We start from the raw sequence: 23,240 nt of genomic DNA, 5'->3' as shown, positions 1-23,240 counted from the left end.
GTGGTGCATAGTTTAGTAGGGAGAATCCTGGTACCATTGCACAGTTCTAGCAATTTGGACCTTTGGACTTGAAGGGAGGGTCTAAATTTAAGAGTAAGTAAAACCTGGGCATAGAATAAAAAGCTTCTGTTATTAGCACAGGGGGAAGCCCACATGGGAAAGGAGCAAGCTAGAGACAGAGTTGAAATGAGAACACAGTGAGAAACCAGCCATCTGTCCACCAGCAATGAAGCACACAAAGTAACCGCAGGACATCATTGCCTTCCAAATGAACCTATTCATGTAGCAGATTCCTAAGATCAGTCCTTTACTCATAAGCTGTGTTTTTGGGGGACATTATACAATATAACCTTAAGAACATTTTAAACCTAAATACCTCACAATGATAAAAAGCCCATTATCTTTCCTATGGACATATTAACTATTCTTTAGGATAAAAATATGACTTAGAAACTGAAAGATTTTTAAATTGCTTCCAAATGTATACTTAATGCCTCACAATGTAACACTTATTATTCATACAGAAAGATGGTATTACTTCACCTTACTTTACTCTGGGCTGAGAACAGAGAATAAAAAAGGTGAGTGGAGAATGAAAGTATATTAAAAATAAAATTTTGTACCCTGGTTTCTTTCATGCAGTTGTACTTGCATACTTTGTTGAAGTGTGCCTTCTCAGAGACATTTATGTCACTTTTGTCTCCTAGACTCCACAGATATGCTCCACAATGGAGCATTATAATAATCCCTAAAGAAAGTAACACAACAGAATAATAGTTTGCACAACTTTATCCAAGGAACTCAAAGTACTTTATTAATGTTAGCTCATTAATCACACCAGAGTGTGGCAAAGGATGAATAGATCTGCTGAAGCAGGGCAAGAGCATCTTACTCAGGAAAGTTGTAGTGAGACTCAAAAGTCAAATGGGAGGCTGGAGAGCAAATATATAGGCACAGAAAAAGAAGTGATGTCAAAGGAATCTTCTTATTCTATTCAGCACTGTATTAGTTCATTTAAAATGCGGTAACAAATTACTATAGAGTAGGTGGTTTATGGACAACAGAAATGTATTCTTACAGTTCTGGAGCCTCAAAGTTCAAGATCAGGGTGCCAGCATGGTCAGGTTCTGATGAGGGCCCTCTTCTAGGTTACATACTGCCTTCTTTGTATTCTCTCATGGTAGAAAAGAAGCTGGCTGGTTCTCTGCCTGTTTATATTGGGGCATGATATGGTTTGGCTGTGTCCCCACCCAAATCTCATCTTTAATTGTAGCTCCCATAATTCCCATGTCCTCTGGGAGGGACCTGGTGGGAGAAATCATGGAGGCAGTTTTTCCTGCACTGTTCTTGTGACAGTGAATAACTGTCACGAGATCTGATGGTTTTATAAAGGGCAGTTCCCCTGCACATGCTGTCTTGCCTGCCACCATGTAAGACATTCTCCCACTTCTCCTTTGCCTTCTACCATGACTGTGAGGACTCCCCAGCCATGTGGAGCTGTGCGTCCATTAAACCTCTCTTTCTTTATAAATTACCTAGTCTTGGGTATGTCTTAATTAGCAATGTGAGAATGGACAAATACAGGGCACTAATCCTATGCATCAGGGCTCCACCCTCATGACCTAATTACCTTCCAGAGGCCCCACCTCCAATGTCATCACATTTGAGACTACAGTTTCAACATATGAATTGTAGGGGACATAAACATTCAGTCCATAAAAAGTACTAAGTAAGATATTACTGAAACACTAAGTCTAATTATTTGGTTTACATTTATGACTTCTGTTAAGAATTTGTAGGGAAAACAAGACACTTTTGTGTTTAAAAAATTGTAAAAAAAAGACACCATTTATTAGTAGAAAAGTTTGGGATTAGTTAATTTAATGTTATAAAACTTATTCAATTAAAGGTGGCTCCAAAAGTAGATCCAATGCTACCAATATTTACTCAGTAAAAATCATGTGTTAGTCATTGTGCTGAGGGTGCAGATACAAACAGAAACATAACATGATCTTTTACAAGTCTACAGTATAATGGGAATGTTACAGTCTCATAGTTTCCATATATCTTTTATATAAATGCTGCAAATAATCATGAAGAAACAAAAGAGATGATGAGAAAATAAGGAAAAGACTATAAATAATATATGAAAGGAAAAAAGAATCTTAAAAGTACAGCTTTAATTTGGTTTCAAATGTCTTTCACTGAAATATAGATTATTCTTGTCATAATAATGTAGGCATATAATCATTGTGTCCATCAGAAAGCTTGAAAATGCTTCATAAAACACAATGGCCTAAGTATTATTTGATTTTCTCACTATCACCATCTTTCATATTTTAATTTTTATTCAGCCACCGAGGTCATATCTTAGACTTTGTTATCACCAATAGCTTAACTAATTCCAAAACCTCTATACAGATCATTTCTTCTATTTCCAGCTTACTTCATTCTACTTCTCTACCTCCAATAACTTTTCTCTTTCATATGGACCTGTAGTACATTAACTCTACTCTTTATTCACTGTTCACTACCTTCCCACATGAAGAGTTCTTGGTCTATCACTAAGATGATCACCTTACAAATATATCATGTTCGGTGTATGCCCACTCGTTCTGTTTTCTGGACACCACACTGAGCTCATATTTTATAAATCTTTCAACCTATCTCTCTGGTCTAGCAAAGCTGGCATCCTTTTGCTCTTGGAACTGACCACCTCTGTTTTCACTTCAGGAGATTTGCACTTGTTATTCCCCATGCTGATAACGTTTCTCCCTCAGATTGTTACATGACTAGCTTTCTCTCTTTTTTATTTTATTTATTTTTTGAGACAGGGTTGCACTCTGTTGCCCAGGCTGGAGTGCAATGGTACAATCTTGGCTCGTTGCAACCTCCATCTCCTCAAGGGATCCTCCCACTTCAGGCCTCCCAAGTAGTTGTATGTGCTACCACATCCAGCTACTTTTTGATTTTTTGTAGAGACAGGGTCTCACTATGTTGCTCAGGCTTGTCTTGAACTCCTGGGCTCAAGTGATCCTTTAGCCTTTGTACCCCAAAGTGCCGGGAATACAGGCATAAGCCACCACATCCAGTGCTGTCCCTTTTCATTAAGCTTTCTGCCCAAAATATTCTTTTATTAACTTGCTTTATTATTTTTTATGGCATCAAATATTATTTGAAATTATTTTGTGTATACATTTGTTTATTGTTTATTTTATGTCCTTTCAATAGTGCATAATATCCATGAATGCTAGAATTTTATTTTATTCACTATTGCACGACACAAATTTAGAATACTATGTGGAATACAGTGTATTTTCAATATCCATTTGTTGAAGGAAAAAAAAGGAAAGAAGAAAGGAATGTAATTTATTTGCCCCATTCCTGAAATAAATGAACACTCTTAGGGATATATTGGGCTTAACATGGAATAACAAATTTCATTTATACCATTCTAGATACAATTTCCTTGCAAATCTCCATTATTTTAATCTTACAATTGATAACTATTTTGTACAATATGCTGGGCACTAGTCAAATATGGCTATTAACATTTAATTCAATTTAAAATGATTATAATAAATAAAACCAAATACCCAGTTCCTCAGTCACACTAGCCACATTTTAAATGCTCAACTGCTATATATTGACAGTGGCTAGCTTTTTTAACCGTGTTAAATTTACAACATTTTCATCACAACAGAAAGTTCTGCTAGACATCATTCCTACAGATTCTATTGTTTTAGATTCTAGGACTATATTATCTGATCCCTAATAAAGTGAGATTAATTTGAAATTGGAAAACAATTTAAAAGGCATAAACTCTGAATTTCTCAGAAATCATCTGGTATGTTTCATTAAGTTTAGATTGTACTTTATCATCATCATATGTATAAATTTCCTATCTTGAAATAAAGAATGAGACTAACAAAATAATATTATTCTCAAAGAATGAGAATAATATTAAAGTGAATGGGATGCTTCACTACTTTTCTAAGTTTAGAGCTGGTGAGAAAGAAGAAGAAATAAAGATTAAGAGCAGTGACAAAGAAAATATATCTATCCATTCATCCATCATTCTTCTACCCATCTATTCATTCTTTATAAATGTTCTTATTGAGTGTTGTTCACACACTGTGCTTTGGTTTTACATGTTTAAATTTGAAGAAATCATAGTGTCTAAACTCAGACAACTTATAAAGTGATATTTTAAATTTACATATGAAATAATAATTGAAATAATTCAATAATAGGCTAAATGCTATGAAAGCATAAAGAGAAAATCAGTTTACCTAACACCAGCACAAAGAGATGAAAACACATTTGAATGTATGTGTCTTTATAACAGAACAATTTACATTCCTTTGAGTATATACCCAGTAATGGGATTGCTGGGTTAAATGGTATTTCTGTCTTTAGGTCTTTGAGGAATTACAACACTGTCTTCCACAGTGATTGAACTACCATACACTGACATCAACAGTGTAAAACTGTTCCTTCTTCTCCACAACCTCACCAGTATTTATAATTTTTTGATATTTTAATAATAGCCATTCTGACTGGTTTGAGATGTTATCTCATTGTGGTTTTGATTTGCCTTTCTCTAATGATCAGTGATATTAGCCAGGCATGGTGGTATACACCTGTAGTCCCAGCTACTTGTGAGGCTTAGGCGGGAAGATCACTTAAGCCTAGAAGGTCAAGGCTGAGGTGAGCCTGGGTGACAGAGCAAGACATGGTCTACAAAAACAAAACAAAACAAAACAAAGCAAAAACCTTTTTAAATGTGGTCCTTGGTGAACAACCAGAGGAATATAGGAGGACCCAGGATTGTAATATGAACTTTTTAGGTTTCTCCTTCTTCCCCTCCCTCTCTTTTTCTATTTTATTAAAAAGAGAAAGACATTTTGACTTCAAAATAAAATGTCTTCTTAATGTTCATCCTAATTTTCCTAAGTATGTCAGATATTTGGCATTGATTCATTTATAAATGACTTTATAAAGACACAGAACTGTGAGGTGAGGATAAAGTGACTAGCATCTCTCTCACACAATGAGTTAGCAAAGCTTCAGCTTGTGATTGTGTATTATTTGACATTTCTAAGTCAGCCAAGACCTGACAAGAAAAGAAAAGATCTGACAGAGTTGTCTTACCAGCATGGACAAAATTACTTCATTTAGCCTCATCTAAGAGGATAACGAATGAGGAAGCAAAAGAAAAATAAAAAAAAACTCCATAAGGAGATTAATCGTTCTTTCCTACGGCTGCCTCTTCTTCCTGCTCCTCATAAATGTAATAGAAAAAATTGAGCTAATCAAATTGTTAATTTGATTAACTGTCAACAGATTCCTTATGCCTTCTAGAAAACCAGCATGAGGTTAAACAAATATAATATAGAAGTGGAGTAAATTGCCAACTGCAGATTGGCAGATGTTTCAGTCCTCTTAGAGTTAATGAATAGTCACGGTGACCATGATTGTCTGTGGTTTTTTCGAATTGGTGTCTCTAAATTTAAAAATGTCAAGTAATCATTATATGCCCAAATGTATTTTGGTCATAAAAATCCTAAATACATACATTAACTCTGTAAAGTATCTGCCAGTCCCTTCACAGCTTGCAAAATGTCCATTATTAAAGCAGCATTTAACAATAGTCATGAAAAATATTTCCTTTCTCATGGGTTTGTTTCACATTATCATTCCATAAAAAGAACTTATGGGACAGACATTTTGAAAGAAAGAAAGTTAAGAGACTGAATCAATTAGAACACTTTGGTGTGGAAAGATAAATGATTGTTAAGAGGTGAATGAGTAAAGGAGATATTAATAATAATCGAATAAATTATATTAGAAAAACAAACTTTTCTTTAAAATCAAAGTATTGGTACAAAGGTATATTATTTGACATTTTAATGAGGTTTGTTAATGGCATTTTACTTAGTGGATAATATATTTACAGTATGATTACCTTAATAGCATGGTCATATAGAACATATGAATAGATTACAAAACAGTTTAGTGAATTCCATGGAAATTAAATAAAAGGGCCACGGATAGTTTTGAAGTGATATATTGGAGAATAATCATGCCCCACTTAAGAGGCAGTGAGGTATTCTGGAAAGAACACAGGCTTCAAGTTCAGAAACAAACTGAGTTTGAAACCTGGGTTTCTCCCTTCTCAAGTCCATGGCCTTGGCCAGCTTGTTTAACTGCTTTGAGACTCATTTTCCTCATATTTAAAAGAGGATGATGAGATTATAAAATCTAACTCAAAGGAGGAGTTAAGCAGGAGTCCAGACACTCCTTTTGCTACAATCAAAACCATCACTCCTTGAGCACCCCAACACTCACCACAACCCCAACACTCACTCGCCACCCAACTGGCCCAAGCTATGTAGACAAATCTCCTTAACCTCTTTATGCCCATTCACCATCACTCTCAATGGGAAGCCTAGGACTCCCAGGTAATCCACATGCCTGGATTCTAACTCCAATATGGTTGTCACCTTTTTGTAACGTGGCTTAATATTTTTAGTAATTACCATGTTTCTTTATTAAATTCTTCTTTGTAAAATATAACCACCCACTAAAATATAAGTTCCATAAGTATGAGTGGCATGGTACTTTTTGCTCACTGCTCTATCCCCAGGCCTTATGAATGTGTCTCACACATATATTTGGTTCATTTCCTCATACTCTTTCTGCTACAACACTATGTAAGACCTCTGCTAAGAAGACTGGATGAGGTGGTGCATGAGCCACATGCCTCACCAAAAAGTAAAACAAAATATCTGAAGTTAAAAAATTATACTGATCTAGAAACATACTCCTGCATTATTGTAGATATAAATCAAGTTATGCACAGAATTCAAAACTTTTGAGTTTGATCTTTCTTTAAATAAGTCTCCTTAGCTTACTATTCTGCCCTCCATTTTGTTGGGGTTTAATGTTTTGTGAATTGATTATGTTTATTTAGTTAGATATATTAGAAGAGTGAAAAGAGCATTCCTCAGCTAATGTCTGGTTCTTCTGCTTAACAATACTATGAACTTGTCATGCTCAACTTATACAAATACAAAACTAGTATAGTATAAAATTTGGTGTTATTGATGTCAAGATTTCATATTAGATAATGAAATAGGCAGGGATTGTATAATATGTATAGCTTATTAAATAAGTACAAGTTATTAGATTTTAACTGCCTTACATTATCTTCTTTGATGTCTAAAACTGCATGTTGATATTCAAAGTAATGTAAACTTATTTTTTCTGTAAACTGCCCATAAAAGGCTTGTGCTTCTGGTACCCTTGAGGTCCACCAATAGCCACCCCATGTCATCATAGTGAAAATATGAATGAGACTAAAATCTCTGAATGGAAACAAAATAGTATTTTACATAATTTCTTACTTAAGTGAGTTGGGTTAAACAAATAACAATGGAAGAATATTATTTTTCTCATTTTTACATGGAACATTTATCAAGATTTAGGGCTATAAAACACATCTCAGCAAATAGAAAATAATGAGAATCATACAAGGTAAAATTTCAGATCACAATGAACTAAACTAGAAACCAACAATAGAAAGACAGATAGAAAATCCCTATATATTTATCACACTTAAAAACCATATGGGACAAGGAAAAAGTCTCAGATAATATTAAAAAAATGAAAGAAAATTAAAATATGACACCAAATTTGTAGGAGGCAGAAAATGAAGTTCTTAGAGAGGAATTTATACTACATAGTATTAGATAAATATATTAGAATAGAAGAAAGATTGAAAAATCAGTATTCTAAGCTTCCATCTTAGCAAAATAGACTAAAGAAAGCAATTTAAGCTCAAAGCCCAAAGACTAAGAATACCATAAAAATTATGATAGAAATCAATAAAAATGAAAACAGGAAACAATGAAATGCAACTCTAGCTCTTGGAAAATATATTTTTTAAGATTCTCTAGGAAGACTGACCAAGAAAAAAGAAAGTAAACATTATCAACATCAAAAATGAAAGAGGGGTCATCACTATTGATCCTGGGGACACTAAGAATGATTCAAGCATACTACAGAGAACTCAGTGTCCATAAATGTAATTTAGATGCAGTGGAGCAATTCCTGGAAAGTACAAACTAGTAAAATTCATATAATGAGAACTATATAACCTAAATAACTTTATATCCACAAGGAAATTGGATCAATTTGCTGAGACCAGCTCAGTCAGGGAAACCCTAACCCAGTGGAGCTAGAAGAATTAAAGACACACACACAGAAATACAGAGGTGTGATGTGGGAAATCAGGGGTCTCACAGCCTTCAGAGCTGAGAGCCCCAAACAGAGATTTACCCACATATTTATTAACAGCAAACCTGTCATTAGCATTGTTTCTATAGATATTAAATTAACTAAAAGTATCTCTTATGGGAAATGAAGAGATGGGCTGAATTAAAGGAATACGTTGGGCTAGTTAACTGCAGCAGGGACATACCCTTAAGACACAGATCACTCATGCTATTGTTTGTGGCTTAAGAATGCCTTTAGGCGGTTTCCACCCTGGGCGGGCCAGGTGTTCCTTGTCCTCATTCCCATAAACCCACAGACTTCCCGCTGGGCATTAGGGCCATTATGAACATGTTACAGTGCTGCAGAGATTTCGTTTATGGCCAGTTTTGGGGCCAGTTTATGGCCAGATTTTGGGGGGCTTGCTCCCAACATCAATTATTCTATGACCTTGCAAAAAATAAATCACCAGGCCCAAAAGTTGTCACCAGTAAATTCTACCAAATATTTAAGGAAGAAATGATATCAATTCTCCACCATCTTTTCCAGAAAATGGAAGCAGAAGGAGCACTTTCGAATCCATTCTATGAAGTGAGAATCAGCCTAATACAAAAATCAGAAAGCACATTACATGAATAAAAATGCATAGAATAATATATCTCATAAAGATAGAGACAAAATCATGACCAAAATATCAGCAAATCCAATCCAATACATTTTCACATTTTGATGCAATAAAAGTTATTTTAGGCATGCAAGGCTGGTTCAACATTTAAAACTAAAATCAATCAAAACAATTCACCACACTGACAGACTAGAGAAGAAAAAACATAGGATCACAGACTTGGCATAGAAAAACATACATTTGACAATATCCAACACTCATTCATGATTAAAAAAAACTTTTAGAAAAGCTGTAATAAAGGATAACTTTCTCAATATGATTAAGAACATCTGAAAAAAAAACTGTTCAATTAGCGTCATACTTAATGGTGATAGGTGGATGCTTTCTCCCAAAATCAAGATTAGGGGAAAGATGTTGCTATGGTTTGAATATGTGTCACCTTCAAAACTCCTTGAAATTTAATACCCAATATGGCAGTACTGAGAGGTGAAGCCTTTATGAGTTGACTGGATCATGAGGGCTCTGCCTTTATGAACTGATTTATCCATTCATGGATTAATTGGTTGATGTATAAATGACTTATAATCGGAGAGAACTGGTAGCTTTATAAACAGAGAAAGAAGAACTTGGTCTTCCACATGAGCATGCTCAGCTCCCTCACCATGTGATACCCTGCACCACCTCAGGGCTTTCCAGATCTTTATTTCAATTACCATTCTCCAATTACAGAATCCAAGGCTCCTTGAAGAAATGAATAATTTTAGACTGATAGGAACTATTCAAGATGAGCCAGGAGCATATTGTGGTAACAGGAAATAAGAAAAAATTTACCCACAATAATGAGGACAAAGGGACACAGGGGCTAATTGGAAGAAATCCCAATAGCCAAAGATGAAACAATCTGAGCAACAGAATTAATAAAGTAGTACTGGATTATAACCCAAATTATAAAATAAATATACAAGTGTCCATACTGATACAAAAAGGATTGTATAAATCAATAAACAATGAAAGAGAATAGGTAAATTTCCTGTTCAGGATGATTTCAAATTATTTATGTCATACGTGGCCTTTAAGGAAGTGGAACAATACTCCCCACTCCTCCTTACTTGTGGGCTGTGCATGGTGACTACCTTCCAAAGAGTACAGTATGGAATGGGAGGGGAAGAAAAATTAACTTTACAATGGAGATGTCTGACAAACCCTAACTCAAGTTAGATGATTAAGGTCAACATCAACAGCAATAAGATATATTCATAGCATGCACTCTCAATATGATGTGATGAGAATGGTACTTTAAGTCTCGTTTTTCTTCCCAAAACAATTACTCTGATCTAATCTTGAGAAAAACATCAGACAAATCCCAATTGAGGGACATTCTACAAGATACCTTAACCAGTGCTCCTTAAAACTGTCAAATTAATCAAGAAGAAGGAAATTCCAAGAAACTTTAATGATTAAAAGTAGCCAAAGAAGACATTACTACTAAATATCAGGTGGTATTATGTATCAGACTCTGAGCAGAAAAAGGACATTGGGTAAAGACTGGAAAAATCTCAATGAAAAATGCACTTTATTAAGTACTTTAACAGTTGGTTCATTAGTTTTGACCAACATACCATAGTAATGCAAGATGTTTACATTGGAATTATCTGTATGATCTTTGCAATAATTATGTAAATATAAAGCCCCTGTAATAAAAAGGAAGTAAAAGTTTAACAGTAAAAAGGGAACCATATATCTACATCAATATCTTCATCTCTCTCACTCTCTGTCTCTATAACTATTTTTAATTTAAAAATTATTTTGAATCATCTGGGGATTTTTTTCAACATACTGGTGATTGGATTTCAACTCCACTCACTTATATGAGGAAATATAGTGTAGGTTTTTGGCATTGGCATCAAATTTTTTTAAAGCTTTCCAGGAGATAGTAATGTGTACTCAGTATTATGAACAATTGAATTAGATGAACTGAATGATTACTCCTAAAGAAATAGAAAACCTGAGTATTTTAATAACCACAAAATACAGGGAATCAAACACAAGTGGCTTTATTTGTGAAGCCTAACAAATATTCAAATAACAGGTAATGCCTAGATTGTTTAAACTTCTCTAAAACAGCGAATACTTTTTGAAAAAGTTTTATTATTCTTTCTTAGAAGTGAGCATAACTTGATATCCAAAGTCATCTAGGGGATCACAAAAATGACTCCAATAACAACAACATTATAGACCAATCTCACTCATGGACAGAGATGACACACTATATTAAAGAAATATTACATTAAGAAAAAATAGTTTTTATCTCAGAAATGACCTTATGGTTTAACACAAGGATATTCAGTGATGTGATTCACTGTACCAATAGTTTAACCCACATAAGTCCAGGGAGGAACATATTCCAGTCTTTGTATAAAACCTTCGTCATATTACCAAATTAACTGTAAGGTATTTAAAACCTCCTCTGAATTCACAAAACATATGTCGACTTCACAAATCCCATCTTTGTGCATAATAACACTTCAAAAAATTCTTTTTAAATGTTTCTTCTACATATTCATCAAATCTCCAGAAACTGACTCAAAGACTTTTCCTCCTACAAATTTATCCCCAAACCTGGCCTATACATATACAGTTCACTACTTAACACAGGTTTGAGCTAGGCAAGCCCATTTATAGGTGGATTTTCTTCTGCCTCTGCCACCCCAAGATAGTAAAAGTAACCCCTTCTCTTCCTTCTCCTCTTCATCCTACTCAACATAAAAATGATGAGGATGAAGACCTTGATGATGATCCATTTATTACGATGATCTATTTATTATGATGAATAGTAAATATATTTTCTCTTCCTTATTAATTTTTAAATATTTTATATTCTTTAGCTAACTTAATTGTAAGAATACAGTATCTAATATATACAGCATACAAAATATGTTTTAATCAGCTATTTGTATTATTGTTAAGGCTTCCAGCCAACAGTAGGCTACTATTGTCAAGATTCTGCAGAGTCAAAAATTATATGCAGATTTTTGACAGAGCAGGGGTTCGTACCCCTAATCTCCACATTGTTCAAGATCAACTGTATACTTTCATTTCTTATCCCATCTAACTTCAATACTCTCTTTCTTTTTTCCCTTCATTCAAACATTAATTCTCTGCACTTTCTAAAGCAGACCCTGTTAGATTCATAGCTTTTCCTAATCTGCTTTTTTCTTAGAATAACCCATACAAAAGGCTAAGGGGCCAATGAGACAACACAGAATCATTTTAACAAGAAAGAAGAGTGGAAGAAATGGAAAGCTTCAAAATGAAACTTCAAAATTTTCCTTAATTGGTGAGCAGGAAGTTAAAGAAGTTAATTAATTTGAGTTAATATGTTTCACTCAGCCATAATAGATTAATGGGTTATAACCTCATGGTTATTTTGATAAAGTTAAAAAAATTCACTTACCAAAATTCAAATATTTTCCTAAGAAATATATGTTAGCTGTAAATGAGGAACATTTCTTAAAGTCAGCATATTATTAAGGAATCATTTCAAAAGTTAGCAGAAAGGATGAAATCCTTCATTAATTATTTTGGAAAAATTGTCTCTTTGGGGTAAAAAAGGGGGATAATACAGAATATTTCATATTATACTCACAAATATACTTTGGTTGGGTTAATACTAAAAATGTATTTAGAATGTGTATAATAATAAAATATAATAAATTATAATAACAAAGTAGTTATGATAAAATGTAGTAAAACTAAATAAAATAGATAAAAATGTGAAAAGCAATTCCAGTCAGGTGCGGTGGCTCATTCCAGAAATTCCAGAAATTTGGGAAGTCAAGGGAGGAGGATTGTTTGATCCCAGGAGTTAGAGACCAGCCTGGGCAAATGGTGACATCCCATCTCTACAAAAAATTAAAAAATAGGAAAGCAGGGCATGGGGACACATGCCTGTGGTCCCAGCTACTAGGGAGGCTGAGGTGGGAGAATCACTTGAGCCTGCAGAGCAAGGTTGCAGTGAGGCATAATCACACCAGTGCACTTCAGCCTAGGTGACAGAGAGATACCCTGTCATTTAAAAAAAAAAAAAAAAGAAAGAAAAGCATTTCCATTATTTCCCAGTGTGTAAAACCCGCTTACAGAACATAAAATCTTCAGTGCCCTAAGAAAAAATAGGCAGATTTAAATCAACAATAATGAGGATCAAAATAATGACAGATATTGTAAATGCAATTAAGAAACAAGCAACAAATTAGGAGAAAATAGTTGCATCATATAAAATATATATCTGGAACATTCCTATAAATTAGATTTACGAAGGCAAACAACAGAGTAGAAAAATGTGCAAAGAATAGGAACAAAAAAATAAATCCAAGCAATTAGTAACTCTAAGAAGAAATTTCTCAACCTCCCAGAAATAACAAAAATGCAAACAGAAATGCAAATAATTAGGGTATGTCCTTTTGTTTATTAACAAGATAATATGGTTTGGCTCTATGTCCCCCCAACAAATTTCATCTCAAATTGTAATCACCATGTGTTAAGGGCGGTGGGACATGGATCATGGTAATGGGTGCCCCCATGTTGTTCTCATGGTGGTGAGGGAGTTCTCAGGAGTTCTGATGGTTTAAGTGGCAGTTTCCCCTGTGCTTTCTCTCTCCTGCTGCTTGTGAAGAAGTTGCTTGTCTCTCCTTCACCTTCTGCCGTGATTGTAAGTTTCCTGAGGCCTCCCCAGCTATGTGGAACTGTGAGATAATTACGTCTCTATTCTTTAAAATTACACAGTCTCAGGTATTTACAGTAGTGTGAAAATGGACTAATACACAAGACAAAACTAAAACTGAATTGGCAAAGCAAACAGGCAGCCTTATCAAAGAAGCAATTTGGTGTTATTTGCCTAAGTCTAAAAATAAGATCAAATAGTCTTTGACCCAGTAAATCAATTTCTAGGCATTTTTTGTACATGTGTAGAAACATATATGTATTTTATATATATAATTTTAATAAAAATTGGAGATTAATATGGTTTGGCTGTGTCCCCATTCAAATCTCAACTTGAACTGTACCTCCCAGAATTCCCACATTTATGGGAGGGACCCAGGGGGAGGTAATTGAATCATGGGGGCCGGTCTTCCCCATGCTATTCTCATGATAGTGAATAAGTCTCACAAGATCTGATGGGTTCATCAGGGGTTTCTGCTTTTGCTTTTTCCTCATTATCTCTTGCTGCCATCATGTAAGAAGTACCTTTTGCCTTCTGCCATGATTCTGAGGCCTCCCGAGCCATGTAGAACTCTAAGTCCAGTTAAACCTCTTTTTGTTCCCAGTTTCAGGTATGTCTTTATCAGCAGTGTGAAAATGAACTAATATAGAAACAATACAAATTTCTGTAAATTTTTAGCAAGGTAAATTGCCATCTAACTAGAGGCTACATTTTGCAGCCTTCCTTAGGCCTGAAGGTGATCCTATATCAATTCTGGGCAATCATATGTGAATAGCAATGATTTTTGCAATTTCTGGGCAGTAGGAATATCAAACAGAAGCTGTTAGTTTTTCATTTCTTCCATTATTTCTGCCCCATTATATGGGCCGTATCAAAACATGGTGGAGAGGAATGAGCTCCTCTTGTGGAGATGACAAAAACGAAACAAAACATGTTAGTGGATGGATGGAATCTAGGTCACCAAATTATACTTTCCATTTGACTTAAGCCCCTATTATTTGGTTCCAGATAAAGAGGTTGAAATAATATCTCAACCAATGTAGTAGTAAATGCACACACATTGAGCCTGTGACTCTGAAATGTGAAAACACTGTTATAGACACTTTTATCAGAATTCACATACAGGTTTACATTCAAAACCAAAAAACTGACATGCTGACATCTCCAAAATTCTTAAAGATACAAATCTCAAGCAGTTTAGATTTCATCTTAGTTGCATCTTTTTTACTAACCTCCAAAGTAAGAGCCATCTGTCAGCTTCATTTCTTTACTGGATTTTGTAATGACACCAGCAACACCGTGTTGAATGAAATACATTTTTTTACCCACGGCTCCTTCTCGTATGATATAATCTCCAGGTTGAAACACCTCAAATCTCAACTTGCTCAGCATGGCAGTCACAAAATTAGGATCCGCATTAGCAAATAAAGGCATTGTAGCCACCAGTTTCCGACAGTTGAAGTTGACTATCTCCTAAAGATGTCAAGAGTAAACAAATATTAAGAGAGATATTAATCATATCTGGAAGAAAAACATGCTGAAATTTAAAATATATACAGCATAACATTGCAATTTAAATTTAGATACAAAAATTCATAAATTCTAGTAATGCGCATCATATCACAGTCAGGATTATGTTTTATTTTTATGTTGAAATTTTTGAATTCCCAGCACCTAGTGTAGTATAGGAATGTATTAAATATTTGATAAATGTTAATTCAATATATGAAAGTCTCAACTTTTTTAACTTCCCATTTCTTTACTACTGTGTATATGAAACTAAAACTTCTAAAATGTGAATACATTCTATTCTTCCTTTTATCTTTTATTTATGAAGAAAGAAAGCCATATCACTTCCTATTAGCTATGCCATTGCTGCTTCTGTGCTCCATTTTGTCTGGGCCCAGCTACCAGACAAAAGCATTTTGATGTTTTTTTTTTGTTAGTGTCATTCACATTAGAGTGAGGACAATGGATAGTACAGAAAAAGGTTACACAAAGGAGACTCTAATCTAAAAGTATAAATTCATCAGGTGCAGTGGCTCATGCCTGTAATTCCAGCACTTTGGGAGGCCAAGGTGGGTGGATCACGAGGTCAGGAGTTCAAGACCAGCCTGGTCAAGATAGTGAAACCCTGTCTCTACCAAAAATACAAAAATTAGCTGGGTGTGCTGGTGGGCGCCTGTAATCCCAGCTACTCGGGAGGCTGAGGCAGAGAATTGCTTAAACCCAGGAGGCGGAGATTGCAGTGAGCCAAGATCATACCACTGCACTCCATCCTGGACAACACAGTGAGACTCTGTCTCAAAAAAATTAAAAAAATAGAATTATAAATTCAACTGGTGTCTGGGCTAGAAACAGAAATCATTCTTTCTAAAGACTCTTGGGATTCCACTGCAAGTGATGGGCTAGAGAGAGGACATATTTGCCTTTTCCTGACTTGTTTGTTTTATTCCAGGATCAGGCCAATTCTCAAATAGGAGATCTGTATGTTTGATTTCATTCTGTGGATTCTGATCAAGGTTAGACATATTTTTATCCCTCTGGATGAAAACAGAAATATGGAACCAAACATTTTTAATCATGCAAATCACTTATGTGACACAGAAGAGACAGTGGAAATTTACATTTTTGCCACAAAGCCAATTCTCAGAAATTTCCTTACCAATGAATTACCCCAAAAAAGGTTGGGACTGCATTTGTGATTTTGTGTAAGAGTCACAGAAATTGGTCATGTCTGCTAAGAGGTGAAGAGAAGGCAGAAGGAATCATAGGTATTAACAGAGTCTGAGAACTCTATCTTCTGCCTTGGGGAAATGTGCTATACAGACCCATCAATTCCAAGACTGAGAAAGAAGGTTTCTATTATCTTACTTCATAAAATAACCTAATGCCATCCAGGATAGATAAAGAATTCCAGGTGATAACAGAAGGCACAACATTTTGGATCTATCTTGGAAGAGAAGGTGTTTCATCCTGAACAATATTTTATGAGTTTAGCAAAGCACAACAATGTCTGTAATAGTTGAGCTTCATGGAAGATGAGAAAATATTTACAAATAAGCAACAATAATCAGAAAGTGAACCTAGCAGCAAAGACAAGAGAAAGATATTACATGTGGTACTTGGTGCATCATTATTCAAGTCAAAATACACACTTGAGTCCACGATTGGCTGTATCTAGGGAAATTTGTGATAATTTTAGCTGATGCATGGAGTGTGGGTCTATAACAATGTTCAGCAAGTAGTAAAATATGCATGCATATAAAGGAAGCCATTCGAAGGAAGAAATGAAGGAGGAGAGGAAGGAAAGAAAGAAGGGAGGAAGGGAGGGAGCAGGTGGGAAGGAAAGAAGGAAGGGATAAAAGAAGAAACAGAAGGAGGGAGGGAGGAAGAAAGGAAGGAAGGAAGGAGGGAAAGAAGGAATGAAGGAAGGAAGGAAAGAAGGAAAGGAGGGAGGGAGGAAGGAAGGAAGGGAAGGAGGGAGGGAGGGAGGGAGGAAGGAAGGAAGGAAGGTGGAGTCTCAGTTGTAAAAAAGTACTCATAAAGACTAATTTTCTCGTTGGGAGATGGTTACTTAAAACTCTTAGCTTTCTCAAGCAAATGGCTTGAGAGACAAGTCTTCTGTATTAAAAAATGTGTTTTTACTGTTTCAAATATTTCTATACAAAAACAACAGGAAGATAAAAGGTGACATGGAGTTAAAAGAAGACAGAGCTATGTCATGAAAATAGCTAGATTAGTTGATTGAGAGTTAATTATTTCACATGTAAAATGACAGAATAATACTGTATAGGAAATTGAAAATAAGTCAGATTGTAGAGAAAATAAGAGTTTTCATACAAAAATAATAGAGAATCCCTTCATCTTTGTACCTTGATTTGAACTATGCAAATGTTTCACTTCATGGATCTCTCATTTTTTTATTTTAGAAAATAGTTGGAATTATATTTGATAAGCAATTAACCTGATCTTTAGTTATATGAATAACTTGTTAATGATACATTGCATATCCAGGTGTTTCTGTTAGAACTCCCTTTATGATAACACTACTGGAATAATTTCATATTATTGTTTGAAGAAATCTATTAATGTTTTCTTCCTTCATGCAACTTTCACTTCCCAGGAGTATTACCTGATTAAAACTGTAAATTCTAACAGATATGATAGAAAAAAAGGTAATGAGACAGAATCTTCTTGGATTCTAAAAACCTTTCATTCTCCCATGAAAACTGCTTGTTTTGAGGATGTCTAGTATAGTAGAAACAATCATGTAAGTATAGAATGAAGCAAAACTTTAAAAAAATATTTTTAATCAATCACCTTTCCTTAGGGCACATTGAGGCAAATAAAACACACTGTTACTATCTCTAATGTCAATTCAGATTACTTATGGCACTTGTTATAATTAGCTCTTTTTATCAAAATATCAGGATTGAGTTAGGAGTATTATCTATGTGCATTAAATTGAGGAAAGATTGCTTGCTAAGGAAGGCAAACACATGGTCCTGACCTTAGTAATAAGTTGCTGCAGATTATTAAGTTTATGTTGGCACTTTAAAAAAGGCAATTATTTCTTTCCTGGAACATTTTGTAGTACAAGAAAGTATGTACATGGTAAAAACAAATGAAAAAACGAACAGAAAGACCAATCACCAAAATGAAACAGAACAAGAACCCCACAGTAATGAAGGTATTTCAAAGGGACACAGGGGCCAACTGAAAGAGTTACCAATGGTCAAACAAAGCTGGAAAAATTTGAGTAACAACAATAAAAAGTATTGGATTAAACCCAAAGTATAAAATAAATAACCAAGATCACATACAAATCTAAATGATTGGTTAAACTACTAAAAAGTGAGGGATAATACATAGCTTTCTGTTTAAATTCCAAATAATTTCAAATAATTCATATAAGCACTCCTGCCTCAAAAAGTTGGAGAATAATTACCAAACCCTTAAGGATGGGCTGAGCATTGAGCATGGGGACTTCCTTCAAAGAATACAATAAGGAAAAGAGTGGAAAAGTAGTAACTTTCCAATAGAGAAACATGAAAAACTCCACCTCAAGTCAGGCAATCAATGTTAACATCAACAGTGCTAAATCATGTTGGTAGCAGGTACTCTTGGTTTCATGTAATCAGAAGAGCATTTTACTTTTGTGGCATTCCTACACCAAACCCATAATCCCATTTTAATCATGACAAAACCATCAGCAAACCCAAATTCAGGAAAGTTCTGCAAAATATTTGGCCAGTTCTCAAGATGATCAAGGTAATCAAAAACAAGGAAATTTGGAAGAAACTGTCCCAGACAAGGGGAGACTAAGGAGACATGACAAGTGACCATAATGTGGTATCCTGGATGGGATCCTAGGATAGAAAAAGAACTTTAAAGAAAACTAAGGGAATCTGAGTAATGTTCGGACTTAATAATAATGTATCAATATTGAGTCATAACTGTAGTTATTACAAATGTAGCATACTAATGTAAGGTATTAAAAACAGGGGAAATTGGATGTGAGGTATATGGGAATTCTCCATACTATTTCTGAAACTTTTTTGCTGATATAGTTTGGATGCTTGGCACTTCGTGTCTCATGCTGGAATTTGACCCAATGTTGGAGGTGGCGCATGGGAGGAGGTGTTTCAGTCATGGGGGAGAAGAACCCACATGAATGATTTGGTGCTGTCCTTGAGTTAATGAGTGAGTTCTTACTCTATTAGTTTTCATGAGATCTGATTGCTAAAAGGTGCCTGGCACCTACTCTCTCTCTCATGTCCTCTCTCATCATGTGACATGCAGGCTCCCCTTCCCCTTCCACCATGATTGAATATTTCCTGAGGTCCTCACTAGAAACAGATGCTGGTGCCATGCATCTTGTACAGGCTGCTGAATCGTGAGACAAGTAAATTTCTTTATAAATAACTCAGTCTCAGGTATTCCTTTATAGCAATGAAAAATGAATTAAGACATCTGCAAATATAAAATTATTCTGAAAAAGCTTATTAAAGATGTAATTACTGCTCTTCATAGTTAAGAAAATAAATATGATTTTGTCATAGCATGTAAAGCATATTTTCTTTAAGTTAACTCTTTTAAAAGTTAATTTTAAAAAGATCTCCTAGTAAATGCTTGAAAACAATTATATCATAGTACAGTCTGGGGTTAAGCAGCAGGCCTGGAATGTGTTTGTTTATATTGTTGTGGAGTTAATAACTGTGGTCTGTCATAAGAAGACAAATTGTATATATATCACACATTTTCAATTTCAGATATATGTTTCTATCAAGTTTTTATTTACAAATAAAAATCTATAATTATTTCTGTATTCTGTTCCATTGTTCTATGAGTCTGTTCTTGTACCAGTACCATGCTGTTTTGGTTACTGTAGCCCTGCAGTAGAGTTTGAAGTTGTGTAGCATGATGCCTCCAGCTTTGTTCTTTTTTCTTAGGATTGTCTTGGCTATTTGGGCTAGTTTTTGGTTCCATATGAATTTTAAAACAGTTTTTTCTAGTTCTGTGAAGAATGTCAGCGGTAGTTTAATGGGAATAGCATTGAATCTATAAATTGCTTTGGGCGGTATGGCCATTTTAACAATATTGATTCTTCTTATCCATGAGTATGGAATGTTTTTCCATTTGTTTGTATCATCTCTGATTTCTTTGAGTAGTGGTTTGTACTCTCCTTTTAGAGATCCTTCACTTTTCTTGTCAGCTGTATTCCTAGTTATTTGATTCCTTTTGTGGCAATTGTGAATGGAATGTCTTCTGAGATTTATCCCTCAGCTTGACTGTTGTTGGCGTACAGGAATGCTGACACAATTTTTGTACATTGATTTTGTATCCTGAGACTTTACTGAAGTTGCTTATCAGCTGAAGAAGCTTTAGGCTGACATAATGGGGTTTTCTAGACATGGGATCATGTCATTCGCAAACAGGGATAGCTTGACTTCCTCTTTTCTTATTTGGATGCCCTTTATTTACTTCTCTTGCCTAACTGCTATGGCCAGAACTTCCAATACTATGTTGAATAGGAGTGGTGAGAGAAGATACCCTAGTCTGGTGCTGGTTTTAAAAGGAAATACTTCAGCTTTTGCCTATTCAGTATGATGTTAGCCATGGGTTTGTCATATATGGCTCTTATTATTTTGAGGTATGTTCCTTCAATACCTAATTTATTAACAGTTTTGAACATGAAGTGATGTTGAATTTTATCAAAAGCCTTTCCTGCATCTATTGAGATAATCATGAGGTTTTGTCTTTAGTTCTGTTTATGTGATGAATCACATTTATTGATTTGTGTATGTTGAACCGACCTTACATCCAGGGGATGAAGCCTACTTGAGTTTTGGTGGATAAGCTTTTTGATGTGCTGCTGGATTCTGTTTGCCAGCATTTTGTTGAGGATATTTGCATCAACGTTCATCAAGGATATTGGGCTGAAGTTTTCTTTTTTTGTTGTTTCTTTGCCAGGTTTGGTATCAGGATGATGCTTCCCTCATAGAATAAGTTAGGGAGGACTCCCTCCTTTTTGACTTTTTGGAAAATTTTCAGTAGGAATGCTACTGGCTCTTCTTCATATATCTGGTAGAATTCAGCTGTGAATCCGTCTGGTCTTGGGCTTTTTTTGGTTGGTAGGCTATTTATTACTGCCTCAAGACTAAATGTAAAACCTAAAACTATAAAAACCCTGGAAGATAACCAATACCATTCAGGACATAAACACGAGCAAAGATTTTATAATGAAGATGAACATGGATATGTTCAGAACCAAAAGCAACTGCAACAAAATCAGAAATTGACAAACGGGAACTAATTAAACTAAAGAGCTTCTACACACCAAAATAAACTATCAACAGAGTAAACAGAAAACCTATGGAACGGCAGAAAATTTTGTCAACTATGTATCTGACAAATGCCTAATATCCAGCATCTATAGTAACTTAAACAAATTTACAAAAAAAAAATACAAACAACCCCATTAAAAAGTGGGCAAAGGACATGAACAGACACTTCTCAAAAGAAGACATACATGTGGCCAACAAGCATATGATAAAGAGATCAACATCACTGATCATCAAAGACATGTAAATCAAAACCACAATGATATACCATCTCACATCAGTCACAATGGTTACTATTAAAAAGTCAAAAAATAACAGATGCTGTTGATGTTGTGGATAAAAAGGAACATTTATACACTCTTGATGGGAGCATAAATTAGTTCAGACATTGTGGAAGACAGTGTAGCGATTCCTTAAAGACCTAGAGACAGAAATACCATTCAACCCAGCAATCCCATTACTGGGTATAAACCCAAAGGAATATAAATTGTTCTATTATAGAGACACATGCATGCATATGTTCATTGCAGCACAATTCAAAATAGTAAAGACATGGAATCAACCCAAATGCTCATCAATGAATGACTGGATAAAGAACATGTGGTAAATATATAGCATGGAATACTATGCAGCCATAAAAAAGAATGAGATCATGTCTTTTGCAGGGACATGGATGGAACTGGAGGCTATTATCCCTAGCAAATTAATTCAGGAATAGAAAACCAAAAGCCTCATGTTCTCACTTACAAATGGGAGCTAACTGATGAGAACACATGGACATACAGAGAGGAACAACACATACTGGGGCCTATCGGAGGGTGGAAGGAGGGATAGAACCAAGAAACGTAGCTAATGGATACTAGGTTTAATGCCTGAGTGATGAAATAATCTGTACAACAAACCCCCATTATCTCCATGTTCATCTATTTAACAAACGTGCACATCCTGCACATGCACCCTTGAACTTAAAATGAAAGTTAAAAAATCTATAATTATTTCAAAGTTAGAAATACATATTCATTTATTAAAGAAACCAAAAATGAGGGAGAAACAAAAATGTTGTTCCAAAGAAATTCTCTCTCCAAGGAATATTATTACACAATTTATATAGCATCAATATGGTTTTTATTTTAAAAGATCTCAAGTTGCCCACTAGCAAAAGGGTGGATTTCATATGTTACTATTTAAAATACACTGGTTCAATTTCTTCTTACTTTTGCAATCAGCTTATATTAGAAAATTTGTTTAAACATCTTAGAAGGGAATTGATAATTTTTGCTAATATTTTATTTTGTTAAAATAAGTCATAAGAAATATTTGGCATAAACACCCATGCAGAAATGACATAATTTTGAAGTTAAATGACATTAAGTTCTCTGGAGTGGACTTGTTGCTTTAGTGTTGATAATTATGGCATAAGTGTTATGATCCATGGAGGATATGTTGCCCATAAAAGGAACAGTTCGATATAAAAGTGTTGACTGAAGAAATGCCAAGAATGTGATTTTGGTAATATTCTTTGCATAAGGTTTCTCACTGAAAATGCATGAGACCTGCAGCTTTATTTATTCCTCTGAGGAAAACTTCAGACAGAGCAGTAATTGCAGAGGAAGAGTACACTGGTCGCCTTGGAACCTGGAGGGAATTTTCACCCTCAAAGTTCATCAACAGCTTTCTCAAATTTCTAGCTGTGGGCTAAACACTGGGAAGCCAAGTAAATAAGCTCAGATTCTATGGGAAATGCTGCAAACTATTTCCTCAAATATTTCAA

At 34.8% G+C, this 23,240-nt stretch overlaps 1 protein-coding gene across 1 annotated transcript in view; it reads right to left on the bottom strand.

Annotated features, from left to right (window-relative positions):
* HCN1 (hyperpolarization activated cyclic nucleotide gated potassium channel 1) overlaps positions 1–23,240 on the bottom strand; it is a 441,085-nt gene that overhangs the window by 33,850 nt on the left and 383,995 nt on the right. Inside the window, exon 6 of the mRNA XM_526930.9 lies at positions 14,855–15,095. Coding sequence (XP_526930.7) covers positions 14,855–15,095 — 241 coding nt within the window. The remainder of the gene's footprint in view (positions 1–14,854; positions 15,096–23,240) is intronic.

This window comes from Pan troglodytes, chromosome 4 (genome assembly GCF_028858775.2).
Source record: "Pan troglodytes isolate AG18354 chromosome 4, NHGRI_mPanTro3-v2.0_pri, whole genome shotgun sequence".
NCBI lineage: Eukaryota > Metazoa > Chordata > Mammalia > Primates > Hominidae > Pan > Pan troglodytes.
The sequence above is the reverse complement of the archived record's forward strand: the minus strand, read 5'-3'. Positions and strand labels throughout refer to the sequence as shown.